At 38.2% G+C, this 19,821-nt stretch overlaps 2 protein-coding genes across 2 annotated transcripts; both read left to right on the top strand.

Moving 5' to 3' along the window:
* The first annotated feature begins 1,369 nt into the window (after nt 1-1,369).
* On the top strand, nt 1,370-2,315 carry LOC102906078 (olfactory receptor 6C2-like). Its single transcript, XM_006996152.3, has one exon. It carries the CDS (start codon nt 1,377-1,379, stop codon nt 2,313-2,315), a length of 939 nt encoding a protein of 312 aa, XP_006996214.1. The 5' UTR covers nt 1,370-1,376.
* An 11,802-nt stretch (nt 2,316-14,117) lies between these two features.
* LOC102905770 (olfactory receptor 6C2-like) lies at nt 14,118-15,266 on the top strand. Its single transcript, XM_006996151.3, has one exon. The coding sequence runs from the start codon at nt 14,299-14,301 to the stop codon at nt 15,250-15,252; it is 954 nt and encodes a 317-aa protein (XP_006996213.1). The 5' UTR covers nt 14,118-14,298; the 3' UTR covers nt 15,253-15,266.
* The last annotated feature ends 4,555 nt before the right edge of the window (nt 15,267-19,821 follow it).

Below are 19,821 nucleotides of genomic sequence, written 5' to 3'. Positions count from 1 at the left end.
AACTAAAAAAATTATAATCAAAAAAATATCTTTAACCATCAGTTCAAATTCATATAAAATATAGACCAAGCCAATATGGAAATGCTTTGCATCAGAAGTCCAAGGAAAAAGGAAAATATCTTTGTAGACATCTGATTGGAAAACATACAATAAATAAATATATTCAGAAGCATTTGTTAAACAGCCAGTTGCATATGGGATTTTCTCAGTTGTGCCAAGTGGTATAGCGTAAAAAGGTCCACATTCCAAGGTTCTTGAATGAGTGTCCTTCCTTGTGTATTAATAGTAGGGGGTAGTGTTCCCACGGGATTGCAAAGATGGGGGTTATCAATACCATATTTTAACACACAGGAATTGATGAAAATACTATGATTTTCTTAAGTAGAGGAGGATAAAGAAAACACCAATTTTTATAATTTTGTTAGTGGTCAAAAACAAAAATTCAAAGTGACTCTCACAACCTCATAATTTGTAGAAGAGCCATTGTTTCTAACTGAATATGTAAATGCTCATTGAAATTTAGTTAACACTGTTTATTTATGTAAATGTCCTCCACCATGTCACAATCTTTATTTTCTCCTAAGTCAGAATGGTCATTTTCCTTATTCTTTTCTTCAATGTTTTATCTTAAGGTTAAAACTGGTCTTTGTAGGAAAAGTAAATTGAAATGTGATATACACAGGGTAGAGAATCATTACAGGCAGGATCTTTGAAATTTATTTATCAGTGTATTTCATGAAAGAATGTATGTGTTCTCTGCATAATTATTTCATGTTCTAAAGCCTTCTGTGTCATGTACCGCCCTGAGTTGTTAAGTGATCACTAAGGGACAGAGAAACCCAATAAGGAGGCAGTATCAAGGGAACAACTAGGGAACTGTCTGTGTGTGTGTGCATGTGGTATGTGTGTGTGTGTGTGTGTGTGTGTGTGTGTGTGTGTGTGTGTGTACGTACATAGCTGAGTTGATGTATGTGCATGCACTGTACATTCATGATTGCTAAGTCTGGAAGTCTTTGGTGTGAAAACACACACTGCAGTAGACAAAATTTAAACGTTTTAACTATAGAGTTGGAACAAAGATCTGAAGTGATTATACTGTGCACAATGATCCCAAGTTGACTGACTTGTCTCAGCACTTTACAAAAGAGCACACGCTTGGAAAATGCATCATAAAATTCCAGGTAATTCTGATCATTCTTGAGCCAAAAGATATCATTGCTTCCCATAAAATAACAGAACCACGGGAGTTAGAAGTCCTTATGCATTTAAAGGGTAATGGTTTTTAAAGCTATAATCTGGAAGATTCAAAACTGTGAATCTATAACAAAATGTCTCTGAATGTTCTGTGCAGATCTAAGAGAAACCAGGAATCAGTAATGAGGAACCACACTGTCACGACTTTCATTTTACTGGGACTGACAGATGACCAGCAACTGCAAGTTCTTATCTTTATCTTTCTCTTCTTTACCTACTCACTGAGCATAACTGGAAATCTGGCCATCATCTCCCTCATCTTAGTGGATCCCCACCTCAAAACAGCCATGTACTATTTCCTTAAAAACTTTGCCTTCTTGGAGATTTCATTCACCTCTGCAAGCATTCCCAGATACTTGTATAACATAGCAACAGGTGACAAAATTATTACCTATAATGCCTGTGTCGGCCAAGTATTTTTTACTGATCTCTTTGGCGTAACTGAATTTTTCCTTCTAGCTGCCATGTCCTACGACCGCTATGTGGCCATCTGCAGGCCACTGCACTATGTGACTATCATGAATACCACAGTCTGCAGAAGACTTGTCTTTTGTTGTTGGGTAGCTGGCTTATTCATTTTAATTCCCCCACTGAGCCTTGGCCTAAACCTGGAGTTCTGTGACTCTAATATCATTGATCATTTTATCTGTGATGCTTCCCCTCTCCTAAAAATCTCTTGTTCGGACACTTGGTTCATGGAGCAGACAGTCCTCATCTGTGCTGTATTGACGCTCATTATAACCCTGGTGTGTGTTGTTCTGTCCTACATTTATATCATTAAGACAGTTCTCAGATTTCCTTCTGCCCAGCAAAGGAAAAAAGCCTTCTCTACCTGTTCTTCCCACATGATTGTGGTTTCCATCAGCTACGGCAGCTGCATCTTCATCTATATCAAGCCTTCAGCTAAGGAGGAGGTGGCCATCAACAAGGGTGTGACAGTTCTCACCACTTCCATTGCCCCTATGCTGAACCCCTTCATCTACACACTTAGGAACAGGCAGGTCAAGCAAGCCTTCTGTGACTCAATAAAAAGGATTGTAGTAGTATTTTCTAAGAAATGAGACAGGCTGAAACCTAATAAACATGAGTGGTAAACTTCCCAAACTTCTGGGTCAGGTTAACATTTTCTGGACACTTTTGCTCATTGTGGTCAACTGATAGTCCAGCACCCACAAACCCCTCTTAAAATCACATCCTTCTAGGTGTGTTAATAGCTTTCAGAAATCATAACTCCTGTTTCACTTGAAAATTAAGAATACCCAAAAATAATAAAACAAAACAATAGAGAAGTAATTGCCGAAAGATCTTTACATCTTCAGAAAAAAAAAAGTCCCAATTGTTTCTTCTAATCCAAAATTTTCAATCGATTTATTCACTAATTAATTTAATGGATAATAGTGTGTACTCTCTTTAAAGCAGGCACTATTTAGACCCTAAAAACAGAAGACACAAACCAAAAAAAAAAATCTACACCACCCTACATGTACTCTCAGAGATAGAAATGGGAACAAGCTAATGAGGTGATAACCAAAATGTTGCACATGTATAGCAGGGAAGACTCTTGACCATACGATAGGATGAGGTTCTATCATTTGTAATATAGGTGTGATAGAAATAATTGTGCTAAAATAAATCAGGCACATAGAGGCAAGTATCTCCCGCCTGTGTGGATTATAGGAGGGCTGATCTAAGAGAAGTTGAGAATAGAATGGTGTTTATTAGGACCAGAGGAAGAAAAGAATGCTGGGGAAGTTTAACTAAATTACAGATAGGTAGAAGTCAGACGTTCCAGTAAGTTATTGCATATACAATGACTGTATAGATAATGGTAGCCCACAATATAATTCAGAAAGCTTGAAAATAAATTCTAAATGATTTTATCATACAGAAATTATTAATGTTTAAAGAAACTAAATTTGTATCCTGATTCGGCTGATACATAGTGTGTTCTTGTATCAAGATATCATGTGATACCTCATGAATATGCACAGTTGTTGTATTAACATGTTTTAAAAATTAATATGTAATAAAATAACTTTAAGAAGAAAAGGCTTATGCTGAAGTAAACGTTTACCATGAAAGAGAATAAGAAGCCTTTTGATTTCATTAAATCTATCAAAAATACCCATATTTTAAATCTATGAAAAATGATCATATTCAAATTAACAACCAAAATCCTAAATGTTATATTTTTTCAAAAAAAAATTTTGAAGTTAAAAATAATAAATTGAAAATGGTTATTCCGAGAAAATGTTTTCGTGTTTTGAGACAGGGTCTCTCTATATAGGCCTGACTGTCCTGGAGCTAGCCTCAAACTCACAGAGATCCTCCTGTCTCTGTCTCCTGAGTGCTGTAATTAAAAGAATACACCACCACACCCAGCTAATCTGAGACATTTTCTAATTTCAAACAACACTTCCATCTGTACATACATATATTGAATTATACAAATGCATGCCAAAAAAAAAGAAGCAAAGAGTAAAATAAAAATGAATATATGGATGCTAAAAACTTAAGAAAATATCTTAAAGGAATATGCAAAGCTACAAGCAATAACATTGCCTTTCTAATACTTAATCAGCTATATATGGTTAAAAGCACAAAGTGTTCACCACAACTCATCCAAAAACAAAAATGAAGAAAAAAGAAAAAGGCATGCATATGACTCATGAAACCATTTCTCCACCCCAGTGTGCTCCAGGAATTTCCCATTGGCTTGCATGCCTACATAACATGTCCTTGTTTTCTTTAATATTTTTAGTTTATAATTAATCTAATTTTACATATCAGCCACGGATTCCCCTGTCCTCCCTCCTCCCCCCAGACTTCCCCCCCATCCACACTCTCCCATTCCTCCTCCAAGGCAAGTTCTCCCCAGGGGGGGTCAGCCCAGCCTGGTAGATTCAGTTGAGGCAGGTCCAGTCCCCTCTTCCCTGCACCAAGGCTGAGCAAAGTGTCTCAGCATAGGCCCTAGGTTCCAAAAAGCCAGCTCATGTCCTTGTTTTCAATCTCACAGTTATTAAACTACAGGTCACTACTGCAATGGACTGTTAACCCTGAAGGGAAAAACTGGCAAAATCTCATTCCTTTGAGTTTGAATAGTACTTGAACTGTCAAGTATCTTGAAAGTATGACTTTTTCAAATATAAAAAAGTTCAAATGTTTCTGATTCATTATTTATAAAAGAAAATTAAGAAGATAAATGCTTTCTACAAAGATGAATATGTCCAAGAGTTTGAAATCAATGATGAATGCATTGTGTTTATTTTAATGTAAATGTTTTTTACACTGTCTACTGCTCTAGATGAAAACTTAGCTCAAATTATCATGTTTGCATGCATCTATTATTTTATGTGTCATTTTTATTGGTTTTAAAACATATATTTAAAGTAACAACACAATGTTTTATATACGTAATGAAACAGGTACAACAGTCAAGTAATTTAAACTACCTATAATCTTAAAAAAAAATCCCCTTTTTTCTTTCAAGTAAAACCACCTAGGAGCTCATAAATGTTTCTGTATAAAATACAATAATATAAACCAAGCATGGTGGTACATGCCTGTAGTCCCAGCACTCTAAGAAGACTGAAGTAGCAAGATCAGGAGTTTGAGGTTACCCGGGCTACAGGGCAAGAACCTGTCTCAAAACTCTAACTAAAACTTTCTTTTAAAAAATCATTATTACTCAATGGGCCATGGTGGCACACACCTTTAAGCCCAGCACTTGGAAGGCAGAGGAAGGCAGATCTGAGTTCAAGGCCAGCCAGGTCTACAGAGCAAGTTCCAAGGCAGCGAGGGCTACATAGAGAAACCATATCTTTTTTCCCCTCTTTTTTTATTATTAAGAAATTTTCTATTCATTTTACATACCAACCACAGATCCCACTCCTCCCTATTCCCAACCCCCCCTCAGCCTTCCCTCCCAACCCTCCCCCTATTCCCACGTCCTCCAAGTCAAGGTCTCCCATGGAGGGAGTCAGCAGAGACTGGTACATTCAGTTGAGGCAGGTCCAAGCCCCTACCCTCTGCACCAAGGCTGCCCAAGGTGTCACACCTTAGGCACTAGGCTTCAAAAAGCCCACTCATGCACCAGAGATGGATCCTGATCCCCCTGCCTGTGGGTTCCCCAAACAATTCAAGCTAAACAACTGTCTCGCATATCCAGAGGGCTAGTCTAGTCCCATGGGGACTCCACAGCTATTGGTCCACAGTTCATGGGGAGAAACCCTATCTTTATGAGAAAAAAAAATATTAACTACAGTCTTTGTGGGGGACAGTAAAACAGAACATTTGTTCATTTTTTTTCCTGGAACCTTATTGCTTCCCTTCTTTTTATATTTTCCCTTTATTGAAAATAGATTCTCCCCGGGTGGTGGTGGCGCACGCCTTTAATCCCAGCACTCGGGAGGCAGAGCCAGGCGGATCTCTGTGGGTTCGAGGCGAGCCTGGACTGCCAAGTGAGTTCCAGAAAAGGCGCAAAGCTACACAGAGAAACCCTGTCTCGAAAAAATAAATAAATAAATAAAATAGATTCTTTTCTCACATACTATATCCTGATAATAGTTTCCCTTTCTCTCTACTCCTCAAAATTTTTCTCCCCTCCAGATCCACTCCCTTTCAGTCTTTCATTAGAAAAGAACATGCTTCTAAGAGATAACAGCCAAATATGACAAAATCAAATATAATAAGACAAAGCAAAAACCATCATATCGAAGTTGGACAAGGCAACCCAAAAGAAGGAAAAGTGATCCCAAGAGCAGGTACAAGAATCAGAGACCCACTCATTCTCACACTCAGGAGTCCCACAAAAATACTAGCTAAAAGCTATAATATATATGCAGAGGACCTGGTACAGACCCATATTAGTCCTGTGCTGGCTTCTTTAGGCTCTGTGAGTTCATAGGAGCTTTACTCAGTTGATTTAGAAGGCCTTGTTCTCTCTCTGCGTAATACCTGGCTGTGGGTCTCTGTATTTATTCCCATCTGCTGCAAAAGGAAGCTTCTCTGATGATGAGCATGGGAAAATAGGATTAGGAGTCATTTTATCACTACTTTTCTTTATTTTTTAAGACCAGTAATATTTGGTTTTACCCTAGGACTCTGGACTATCCAGTCTCTAGTTCTTGGTCATCCAAGCAGTGTCAGATATGGGTTCTATCTCATGAAGCAGGTCTTAAGTCAAATCAGACATTGGGTGGTCACTCCCACAACCTTTGTTCTACCATTGCCCTACCATATTTGGCAGACAAGACAGATTATAAGTCAAAGATTTTGTGGCTTGGTTGATGTTTGCATTTCTTTTTTGGTAGCCTACAGAGTACCTTCCTGCAACAAAGAGACTAGAATGTAGAAGTGAAAGCTACATGTAGGCACCAGCTCAACTTATCCATGTTCAATGAGTTGTGTGAGTGTTGTCCTCTGCAATCCCCACCCTCTGTCCCCCTGCTGTCAGCTTGTGGAGAGCAACCATGGTCTGGATTTCCATATGACTCCCTTGGCCAACCACCCAATTGAATACAACCTAGGCCTACTACTGGAAGCTTCATTTGGTAACAAGGGATGGCCAGTTGAAACTCCATATCCCCATTTTTAGGAAGCCTCATTAGGATCACCTTCATATATTTTAGCAAGTTTCCACTGCAGTAGGCTTCCATATTATCCCTCAAATGCACCTCAGTTCCAGCTGTCTCTTCCAGAATTCCTTCCCTCAACCTTATCTTCCCTCCCCATCGCCAACTGATCCTTCTGTTCCCATCTCCACTCATCCCCAATCCACCCATAAAATATTCTGCTTCCCCCTCCCAGAGAGATTCATGTGTCCTCCACGGACACTTCCTTTATTCCTAACCTATCTGGGTCTTTGGATTATAGCTTGGTTATCATTGACTTAATGGCTAACATCCACATATAAACAAATACATACCATATTTGTCTTTCTGGGTCTAGGTTACCTCACTCAGGATGATTTTTTCTAGTCCCATCCATTTGCCTGCAAATTTCACAATGTCATCTTTTAACAGCTGAGTAATTTACGCAATTACTCTATTGTGTAAATATGCCACAATTTTCTTTATCCATTCTTCTGTTGGGAGACATCTAGGTTGTTTCCAGTTTCTGGCTATTATGAATAGAGCAAGAATGAACATGGCTGAGCAAGAGTCCTTGTGGTATGATGGAGCTCCTCTGGGCATATGCCCAAGAATGGTATAGTGGAATCTTGAGCTAGACCAATTCCCAACTTTCTGAGGAATCATCATATTGATTTCCACGGTGGCTTGTACAAGTTTGTACTCCTACCAGCAATAGACAAGCTGGATGGAGTTTTACACCTGTAATTCCAGTACTCAGGACATTAAGATAAGAGGGTCAGAAGTTCAGTGTTCTCTTTTGCTATATGGCCAGTTGAAGAACAAAATGAGACACATGTGACCCTATCTCAAAAACAGGCAGTCATGAATACAAAAGTAAGTGGGGGATATATGTTGAAGAGTGGTGTAGCTGGGTTATATGGTGGATTTATTTCTAGCTTTGGAGGGACATCCACACTGATTTCCATAATGGCAGCACCAGTCTGCATCCCCACTACCAGTGAATAAGCATTCCATTTTCACCACATGCATACCAGAATTTCATGAAGTAACCCAGTCCCAGAAAGATGAACTATGTTTTCTTCCATTTGTGGATAGAATCTTCAGATATTCATGTTCCCTTTGGAATACCCTAGAAATCTGGATATTAGTAAGGGGAATATCAAGAGAGAGGAGACATAATAAAATGGTATAAAGGATTAAAGGGGGCATAATGGTACAGGACAAGCTTAATGGAGAAGAGGTAAGGGGAGGGTAGATATATAGGAAAGGATAACTAATACTAAAGTCATTCAAAGAAAGTCATATGAAAACTTACTACTGTGGAACCTTCTTAAAATACACACACACACACACACACACACTCCTCTTTTCTTTCTCGTGTGTGTGTGTGTGTGTGTGTGTGTGTGTGTGTAATTACCCTACAATGACACCACAGGATAACAAATAAAAAGCCCAGTGCCAAGAATGTGTTATCCCTTTGGGGTTGTTGACAAGTGAGACCCCACAGATCCACAAATATTACAGGCTATTGCTCATGTTCTTGGTTACCCCAAAAAATGTGATGGTGAGATCCTGTTGCCGAAGAAACCACACATTTGACTTATAATAGAAAAATCAAGCTGCTATACCCATGCAAGCTTCATCTCTGCTGGTTAGATTTTATAGTACAGGAATGAGCCATGCACTCTACTAGAGGAGAAATAGAATCACCAATCTTATCAAGCTCTGAGCTTGGCAAGCTTCAACAATGGCCACCCTGTCGACACATGCACACTGGTACAATGGTGGCACAAATGTCAAGGTAGTAACCAACTATTTTCTGATTGGATTAAGGCCCACAAGTCAAACCTATACCTGCCACTGTTGTCAGGACCAAAAAACCGGTAGGTAGACAAGTCATGGGCCATAGAGATCAATCTAATGCTATTATTTTACTAAGTTATCTTTCTGGTTGTAACTCTATTATGGCCTATTCTTTTTTTTTTTTTTTTGGTGGTAGATAAGTACGTAAAAATATATTTGGTAATGAAGTATAGAGTCCAGTGTAAAGCTTTACAGCTTCAGGATGGCTACTCTGACTACTTAGGTGTTCATTGAGAGGTACAGGCTTTAGCTCTGGTTAATTTTGATGCACGACTTTCTTATTTAAAAGTTCTTTTAAATAAGGTTTTAATAAATAAGTAACAGAACATAGTATTATACTGACTCTTAACAACTTGTTGTGATACTCATAGATTAGTGCATCAGTTGATCCTCATTGCACATGGATGGAAATTAATACAGAGACCCACAACTGATCGAAGTGTACATGATAAGAGGCTATGGAATGCTCAGACCCAAACAGGACACCTGTATCATACCCCCATTTTCCCAAGGCTGGTGATCATTTTGGAGGTAGAGATGGAAAGATTATAAGAGCCTTAGAGAGTGGATGACTACAAGGAAATGGTGTTTCCTGATGTATGAATTCAAAGCAGCTGATAGAGCACAAGACTTAGGCAGGCTCAGGCAGATAGAATTCCAACATGGAAAGTTAGTTTCCTTTAAGGGTTCAGCCCGTAGTGGGTTTACCACCCACCAGTGGAGGCCACACATTCAAGAGTATATGGGCAGCCCAAGTTGTATTTGATGGGTTTCAAAAAAAAAAAAAGACACAGAGTTGGATTGTAGATGTATCCAACCATCTTATTAAATAAGAAACACAGAACCAATGTAAAAGAGAAAGCCGAGAGGTCAGAGCTCAGAGGTAAAATCTCACCCTTCCTCCTGTGGTGATTCCAGCTTCCTGAAAGAGAGCTATTTCCCTGTGTGTACGTCGTTTCATAGTCATTCTGCCTTCTCAATGGTTGTAAACCCGAACACGTGACTGCCTCATCACTGTCTGAATGTACAGCCCCCCAGGTCTTAAAGGCATATGTCTCCAATGCTGGCTGTATCCCTGAACACACAGAGATCTATGGGGTTAAAGGCATGCACCACCACCGCCACACTCTGTCTATGGCTTTAATCGCTCTGACCCCCGAGCAACTTTATTTATTAACATACAATCAAAATCACATTTCAGTACAATTAGAATACCACCACATTGGATGGGTATGGAAGGGGAAGGATAAGGGGTGAATACAGTTGAAATATATTGTACAAAATTCTCAGAGAACTAATAAAAAATGAGACAAACTAAGAGTGGTTTAAAATATAAATGGATGTTGAAAAGTACATAGTATGCATTATAATACATCTCCTTGCTCAGTTTTGATAATAGCTTATGCAATTAAGTGAAAAAGGAAGTCATAACTGTAAATAGCGGATGTAATATTTCTACTCTTTAAGTTTTCTCAGCCAGAATATTAAAAGGAAACTCCCTTCAAGTTTGCCAGCGTGTTTGTTTTATCGCCTTAATGCCTGAGAAAAATAGTAGTTGCATTAACTTTAAAATCTCTCACCTTTGTTCATGGCGAGGGGAAAACCACATGAGACGCAGGCTGGTTCTTGACCATCTGAATGCTGTCTCTTGTGTCTCGGGCGGTACCTGTTGCTATGGCTGCATCTTTGTGTCTCTAAGGACACTGCCCCCACTGCAGCGTCTTTCAGGATTTTTTGCTCAAGTTCATTACAGAGACTCATTAGTGATGTCTGAGCATAGGTCACTGAGGACTCAGACCTTTATTTAGTTAGTTTCAGGTTTAGGAAACAAACCAGATGCAAATTGTAACCGTGAAAACCTATCCAGATAAATCATCATGTTAATGCATTGAAAAAAAAAAAAAGAGGACAACATTTGTGGTTATATTTTATTTTCAACCAAAATAAATCCAGAATGTATGTCTAGGACAGGATAAAAGGGAACCAAAGTCCTGACTAGAAGGTCTGTCCAGTGTGTTGGAGATGAAAAAATCTGGAGTGACTGGAGAGCCAGGTCTTCCCATAGCACGAGAGAGAAAGTGGGGATCAGTTCACTGACACTGGAAAGCGACACGTGAGCCTTTGCTGTTAGGTTCTCTGCAGCAAAACAGACTTCTGGACTCTTGGTGAAGAATCAGCTAAACCTACTGTTAGCTCTCAGAAGAGTAAGCACAGTGGCTACTTCATTCACCTTCATATTTGGTGATGATTTTCTCTGGTAAGCATATTCAAGCTGGCATACCAACTGTAATTATTTATATAAATTGTTACATAAAGATGCACAGATAGTTCTGGGTTGTGTTTTCAGGGTGCTGCTTTTCATCAGAACATAAATACATGTGAATTTACAGATGGCCAGTGCTGTGATTCACAGCCTCATTCTCCTGTTTAAAGGGAAAATATGCATGCATTAAAAATCACCCAGCATAGTAACTTATCCTGGTGTGAACAAAATTGGTTCTCTGGAAATTAAAAAAAAAAAATCTTTGGAAGATGCAATAGTTTTTTTTAAACTCTACCTCTTAAAAACTAGACTTGTTGCCTTAATGGAATAAATGAAGGTTATTTTGTAACCAGGGCCCTCACACAGCAGTACAGGAATATGCAAATCACCACAAACTGACTCCAGGAGTAAACACTAGGAGATATGGTTTGGCAACAGAAGAGAGGCTGAAAAGAGTGCATTCCCTTGATTAAAATCATTCAGTCTCTATAGTTCCTGGGAATGTCATAGATCTTCAAAAACCACCGTTGGCTCTCCTTCCCGTTGGTGACAGTAAACCTGCTCTCATCTCCTCCTGAGGGGATGTAGCCCTCATCTCTTGAGGCAGTGACTATTTCAAAGGCAAAAATGGCAATTGTTCACATAACATGCTATTTCGTTGGGAAAATGGAAACAAAATTGTTTTCTCTTAAGAGTAACTCAAACACTGGAGATGATCATTCAAAACTAAACTACACTTCGTTCAATGTGCTGATGAAACGAAGTGTCACTTGAGAAAAGTAATAGAGCAACTATTACTTTAAATCAAAAATTAGGAAGCCCTTAACTCTTATTTTCATATATCATTAAAATACCCATTGAAGAAGCATAAATGGAAAACAAGGGAAAATATTCATGTGTAGAAAATGGTAGTGAAAGCCTTAAGTAGAAACTAAAACGCTGACTCTTCCATGATGTAATTTTATGAATGGAAATCTGATAGGCTGTCAAGACAAGAAAAAAAACAGGCATGGTGGTGTACACCATTCATCACAGCACTAGGGAGACAGAAGCAGGGAGATCTCTGTGAGTTCAAGGCCAGCCTGGTCTATTGTATAGTGAGTTCCAGGCCAGTCAGGCATACATAATGAGACTCTGTGCTAAAATAGTTAATCGTGAAAAAAGGTATATTGAACATATTGAACTGTGGTGATTTGAGTGCTATTACTGTGACAAGGCCACACTGTACAGTTCAAGGAAAAGTTATGTAAAGTTCATTCATAGACAACATCCTGGTACACAAAGGTTCCAAATAAATGAAGCTTTTGTTCTTGAAGGTTACATATGTAAGAATTATGAAACTGTGCAAAAATGAAAACACACTTTACAGACATTTTAACAGTCTTAGAAAATAAAGAGATACATAACAGCACATAGGAAATTGTTTTAAAGTTTAGCATACGTTCGTGTTGTTTTTAACATAGGTGAAACTTAAATGATAACAGTTTACAAAACTAGAGAGTTCTTAACTGTTAACATAAGTGTAGTGTGGTCAGTTAAATGGACTTAAGTGCATTTATGGAGATGCAAAAGTATTTACTATATGTCACCATGTAGATATCATGTGAAAATTACATATTAAGGTATGTGAATTCCTTGACTTCTGACATGAATGTATTACTGACAGATGTCTCAAAAAAGCTAAAAAAAAAATGCCAGTAACAAAGTTATCATCACAGCTAATGCAGGGAGGAGATGCTACTCAGCATTTTGAACAGCATGGAAAGTAGTAATGATTTTATTCACTAGTAACTCTCTTGTTTCAAATACAAAAAGAAAATCTCAAAATCGAATAAAGAAAAATACAAAATTTTAAAAGTTACGATCAATGACAGGGCAAGTTAATGGCTCCCTCAGTAAAGTGCTTGCTATGAAAGCATAAGGACTCAAGAGCAGATTCCCAGAAACTACATAAAAAGCTGGTACTGTGGTGTATGCCCGTAATTCTTAGGAAGATCCCTGGAGTCCACTGGCCAGCTAGACTTGCCAAATCAGCAAGCCCCAGGTTCAATGAAAGACCTGGTCTCAGAAAATAAGATGGAGAGCAGTAGAAGAGGCTACCTGATGTGGACCTCTGGCCTCCAAATACATATGCATACAAAAAAACACATGAACACCTGCAAATGCACACACCTGTACACATGCACACACCATACGCACAAAAAAAGTTCAAATCAGTCACAAAACTGTTGGAAGATGAAGCCCAAAAAGAATATAATGCCCCTTTCAGTGTGTAAATCAGTGGTGTAGGTATGTATATACTGCTAACGTATTTCTTATACATTGATTACCAATCTAGAGCTGTGTTGGTTTGGGTTGCTATCATGGCTAAGAAAAATAGGACCATCCCTGATTTCAATAAGCTTGCTTTCTCAGAGAAAGTGTCCAAGTAGAATAATAGACATGGGAGTACAAATGAGCAATGTAGAAAATGGAGCATTACGTAACTTTCAGCAAAGCAACATTCAAACTAAACATCAAAAATAAGTAGTTACTCAGAACCAGTACATAGAAAGCACATGTAGTATTTTGAACTTGATGGTAGTGATAAGTTGTTAAAGTATTTTCCATACTTGATACACTGAAAGCATAAAGGACATATGTTTTCTTTTCTCAGCTTGGATCAAACATTTTTAATATGTAGTCAATTGTGTATCCTACTAAACAATGAGTATGGATTGCATGCTAATGGAAGAATATAAAAATGATCAGAGACATTATAGAGGAATGTAGAAATTTCAACTTAAAACAGAAAACATACATCATAAGTTCACAGTTAGTCATCACGACAAAAGAAAAGTTACAGTTAAAGCAACAGAGGCTGTTTGTGGAATCCAGATGAGCTGTTACATGTGTACATTTTATCAAGGACCAAACATTCTAGGAAAGGCATGATTGCATTTGAATGTGCACCTTTCAAACGCAGAAGAAATAGACATCTGAAGACAATAATTTTATTGAATCAGAACACATTGTGATTCAAATACAGGAAAATCCAATTAGATATATAGACTACAAACATAAAAATGAAGAATATGAATGCCATAACAGTCATTTAAGTTTATCTTTAAAATATAGCACAAACTGCCAAACCAATTGACTAAAGCAAATTATTGAATAGCTAAGCTCACGATAATATCAACAGTATCAGCTACCACTTGCAAAGAAACTACAGGTGAACAGGTTTACTATAAAAGTCTCTGTTTGCTGATATCTGGCTTTGCTACTTTTCAAGTAAGACATCTCTAAATTCTACATGAAGACTGAATGATTCAGTAGTCAGTGATGAAAAACAACACGATAACCACCTTCATTCTGTTGGGACTGACCGATGACCCTCAACTTCAGATTCCAATTTTTGTGCTTCTATTTTTTGCCTACATGTTGAGTATAACTGGGAATCTGACCATCATATGCCTCACTATATTGGATTCCCACCTTAAAACACCCATGTACTTTTTTCTTCAAAATTTCTCCATATTAGAAATTTCATTTACATCTGCTTGTATCCCTAGATATTTGTATAACATAGCAACAGGAGACAGGTCAATTACTTATAATATTTGTATCGTTCAAGTGTTTTTTACTGATGTTTTTGGAGTAATTGAATTTTTTCTTCTGGCCATTATGTCCTATGATCGCTATGTGGCCATCTGCAAACCCCTGCATTATGTAACCATCATGAGCAGCAAGGTGTGTCAGAAGCTTGTTCTCTGCTGCTGGATGACTGGCTTGTTAATCATACTCCCACCACTCACCCTGTTCCTAAATTTGAGATTCTGTGACTCAAATGTGATTGATTATTTCTTCTGTGATGCATCTCCTATCTTGAAGATTTCATGCTCAGACACTTGGCTCATGGAGCAGCTGGTGATTGTCTGTGCAGTGCTCACCTTCATTCTGACCCTCGTGTGTGTTGCTGTGTCCTACATACACATCATCAAGACCATTCTAAGATTCCCCTCTGCCCAGCAAAGGAAAAAGGCCTTTTCCACTTGTTCCTCTCACATGATTGTAGTTTCAATCACCTATGGAAGCTGTATTTTCATTTACATCAACCCTTCAGCAAAGGAATCTGTGGCTATCAGTAAAGGTGTGGCAGTTTTAATGACATCAGTTGCTCCCATGTTGAACCCATTCATTTATACTCTGAGAAATAAGCAAGTGAGACAAGCCTTCAGTGATTCCTTCAAAAAAATTGCCATGGTCTCAATGAAGAAAGAGAAAGTTCAAATATAGAAGTAAAATATTAATTAAGCATAAACCATTAAAGTCTTCATATGTTTTTCTCTTCTTGATTACATCTGTATTTGGGTGAGCCTTTTCAAGAAATGTTGAGAAAGGACCAGCAGAACACATGTGATATGAAAATAGGTGATGAGTGGTGTGAAGGAGGCTTAAGTGGGAATAGGGACTGGGGGTCAGAGGAGAGGAACTCTTGAGAGAATGGTTAATGACATTAATGATATGTAGAAAGCATTATGGAAACCCACTACTTAGTAGGCTAATTAAGAAATATTTTAAAGAAGTTTGAACACATGTACTCTGAGTGGATTATGCTGTTCCCAGAAGCTACAGGTTATGAAATGAAAATCCCAGTGCCAGGTATGGGATACCTCCCTATGTCTTTTTTATTTGGGAAACCCTAAAGATCTCCAAAACAGTATGGGCTATTGCCACTGCTCTTGATTACCCAACATAACTAGATGATATAATCTTATTTAAGACACCACACACTTTGGTTATAAGACACAGGATAAATCAACCTGGAACTAAGTTGGAAGCTTCATCCCTGCTGGCTAGCTTTCATTGTACCAGAAGATGCCATGCAGGGAACTAGGGAAGGAGGAAGCTAGCAATTTATTAACCAGTGAGCTTTCCAAGCTATAATAATATTGATATCCATACAAGATGTACTGGCTGATGCAACAGTGCCGTATATGCTACAGGGGTGGCCAATCACTTTCTAATTGAACTTGAGACCCTCCCTACTAGAAGAAATGCATTCCTAGTAATGTAAATGTGATAAGATTATGGCTGAAGAGATCATGGACCCTAGGTGGGGAACCTACTACTATCATTTTGCTAAATGGGCATGTCAAACTGGCTTCTAAATATTTGTGGTTTTCCCCATAAATGGTGCTATCTTCAAAACTGGTCAGAGTAGCTTTTCAAAGAGTCAAAGATTCATAATTGGTAAAAGTGTTGAAAATAAGTATCTGTTCAGTGATCGATCCTAAAGAAGACATTTATCACCACTATATGAGGCTCAGAAAACATCAAAGAAAAGATAATAGAAAAAAATCAAGGCTAGAATGAAGAGAGTTGTGAAATACTGTCTTCTGGGCATGACATAGTGGTTGCAACTCATGAACTCACAGCAGCTGTGGTTACCTACACCCAATAGAGATCATCAGCATTCCAGCAGGGATGTGGGAAGAATATATGATAACCCACCCTTTATTATTGAAGAGTTATTGATAGCTACTGGTTATTGAGGCAGGAGGAATCATTTTTGTTCAGGGGTTAAGCCACTAGTAAATTGTCCATTACCCAGAAAATAATCCCACACCCATGAACATGTAAGTTACCTTAATTAAACTCAGTGAGTTATGAAGAACTAGAAGGAGGGGAAGGAGGAAAAAGAAGGGGGAAAGAAAGGAAAGTGAGAAAGACATGAAAGAAGGAGGAGAACGTGTTGGGAAGAAGAAGTGTTCCAGAAGAGTGGAGAGCAGAGAAGAATTGGAAGCTGGGAAGGCCACTCATTGGTAAAATGCTTATGAGTATCAGAGTTTAGGCCCCAGAACCCACATAAATGCAGGGTGGGCATGGAGGCTTACTTGCAATTCCAGCCTCACAGGGTGAAGACAGAGGGTTCCCCAGAGCTAGCTGCTATGGAGACTATCACATCAATGAGCTTCTGGCTTTGACTGAGAGACCTAGACTCAATGAATAAGGTAGAGGAACAAACAAGAATGATTTCTAACACTAACCTCTGGCCTAAACACACACACACACACACACACACACACACACACACACACACACACGAGAAAGAAAAGAGGAGATTTCAACATGAATATGTCCAAAATACATTATATACATACATCAACTTGCCAATAAAATTTTACTTTTAAAAAAGCTTTTTGTGCCCAAACACACTCTGCCACATTAATTTATTCTTTTAATCTCCCTGCAACATTTTTCAGAACAAATTCCCAATCAGAACAATCATATTTTTCTAGTTAATCAAATCCTGATTTTATTTCTAATTTACCAATCTAAAGTTAAAAACAAAGTAAGAAATAAGACAAATTTAATCACAATAATGAAACAAAATAACTTATGCTAAATTTCTTGGATTTCTGAGAAAATAAATTGGAACTCTCAATATATCTCCCAGCTCAAATGATGCTGGATAGTTTAATGGATTAAGTTTAAAATGTTTTGAGTAACTAGGTCATGACAGTCAAACCGAAACAAAATTATAATATCCATAATATCAATACCTAGATTATGATCATCCCAAACCCAGATGCCTAGATGCCAGCATAAAAATACAATCAATAACAGCCAGGACAATATCTCTCCACTAGAGCCCAGCAACCCTACTGTTCCTGAGAATTGAAATATAGCTGAAGTACAAGAAAAGGACTTCAAAATAGCTATTATGAATAAATTCAAGGACATTAAAAAGAATTATCAGTGAATCCATTAATGAAACCTATGAAAACAAACAGTGGGATTAAATTAAGAAAACAGGTCAGGACACAAAAGTAGAAATGGGATAACTAAAGAAAACCCAAAGTGAGGTAAAAATTGAAATGAAAAATTTGGGGAGTGAAACGGGAATCTCAGAGGCAAACCTCACCAACAGAATAGAAGAGTTGGAAGAGAGAATCTCAAGCATTGATGATAAGATAGAAGAAACAGGTACCTCAGCCAAAGAAAAGGTTAAATTTCAGAAAATCCAGGCAAAAATTTCCAAGAAATCTGAGGCACTATAAAAAGACCAGAGGAGGCTGGAGAGATGGCTCAGCGTTTAAGAGCACTGACTGCTCTTCCAAAGGTCCTGAGTTCAATTCCCAGCAACCACATGGTGGCTCACAACCATCTCAAAGGGGATCTGATGCCCTCTTTTGGCATATAAGTATACATGCAAATAGAGCACTATATACATAAAATACATACATAAATAAATCTTAAAAAAAAAAAAAAAAGACCAGAGGAATAGAGGAAGAAAAAAAACCCAGGTTAAAGGCACAGAAAATATTTTCAACAGAACAATAGAAGAAAATGTCCCTAACCTAAAAAAGAAGATGCCTATCAAGGTACAAGAAGCATACAGAACACCAAATAAACTAGACCAGAAAAGAAATTTCCCATAACATATAATAATCCAAACACTAAACATACAAAACAAAAAAAGATGAAAAAAGCTAAAAGGGAAAAACATCAAGTAACATATGAACAGACTTATTAGACTAACACCTGGTTTCTCAATGGTGACTCTAAAAGCCAGAAGGGCCTGAATGGATGTTCTTCAAACTCTGCAGCCACAGACACCAGCCCAAACTACTATGCCCAGTAAAACATAGAGTCACAACAGATGGAGGAGGACATTCCACAATAAAACCAGATTTCAGCAGTATTTATCTACAAGTACAGCTCCACAGAGGGCATAGAAGGAAGTTTTCTTCAATGGAGTCCCACTGAGGACACAATCCACTCTTCAAGGCAAACCCCATACCCAGCAGCAGATGGCCAACACAAAATGAACTCAATGGTATTTTTGGAAGTTCCTTTGTTTCATAATGCTTTGTCAGGGCTATCTCATACTAGAAGACCATACATTCCATCCCTAGGGCATCTGAGATTCATCTGAGAGGGAATGAGTCACTCTAACCTCTGGCCTTCCTGTTGAACAAGAATAACAATCATTTAATATGCTGACAGAATATTTGATCCATTCCATTCATTTCCCCATATCCAGTTTCAACCTCAATAATCAGTGATATGCCTGGGTCACACAGAAGATGAATGGCTTAGATTGTGAGAAATCTCCATGCTGGCTAGAATACTTTGCATTTGTATACAGGTTCCCTTTTGTCTACATTCTCGTCAGCATTCATTATTTCTTTTCTTAATAGTTGCCATTCTGTCTGGGGTCAGATGAAATCTGAATATTTCTAATTTACACTTCTGTAGAAGCTAGTCAGGCTGAGTATTTTTTCACATGTTTATTTTCTATTTGTATTTTATCTTTTGAGAACCACCTTCTAATGGACTTGCATTAGTCCATTTATTGGTTGGAGTGGATATTTTTATTTAATTTTTTAATGTTTGTATACTGCAGAAACACATCATCTGTAAACTATATAGCTAGCAAAGACTTTCTCCCAATTCATAGGATCTCTCTTTTAGCAATTGTTTTCTTTGTTGTGCAAAAAGCCCTTTAACTTCAAAAAACCCCGTTTGTAAATTGTTGACATTATTTCCTGGATGACTGGAGTCCCATTCAGAAAGTCCTTGCCTGTGCCTCTATCTTCGGGTGTTTTGCTGAGGACCACAAAGCTGAGTTTGATAACCTGACTGGAGATACAGGAGATTAAGAAAGACAAACTCAAATCAGAAGTGTAGTTGGGAACAGGTGAGCTGTGTGCTCAGGTGAAGGCTTAGCGCCCCTCAAATACTCAGTGTGTCTCTTACATATAGGGAAAACCAGGGGATAGCCAGCCAATCCTAGTCAAGGATCTCAGCATGGCAGCATGTGACCCTGCATTCCGGCTGAGGAAACTGCTGGGAGCC

The sequence above is a fragment of the Peromyscus maniculatus genome, chromosome 18 (genome assembly GCF_049852395.1).
Source record: "Peromyscus maniculatus bairdii isolate BWxNUB_F1_BW_parent chromosome 18, HU_Pman_BW_mat_3.1, whole genome shotgun sequence".
NCBI lineage: Eukaryota > Metazoa > Chordata > Mammalia > Rodentia > Cricetidae > Peromyscus > Peromyscus maniculatus.
The sequence above is the reverse complement of the archived record's forward strand: the minus strand, read 5'-3'. Positions and strand labels throughout refer to the sequence as shown.

What these genes read in the sequence shown, in the direction of transcription:
- LOC102906078 (XM_006996152.3), top strand. Translation starts at nt 1,377, where the DNA reads ATGAGGAACCACACTGTCACGACTTTCATTTTACTGGGACTGACAGAT.
- LOC102905770 (XM_006996151.3), top strand. Translation starts at nt 14,299, where the DNA reads ATGAAAAACAACACGATAACCACCTTCATTCTGTTGGGACTGACCGAT.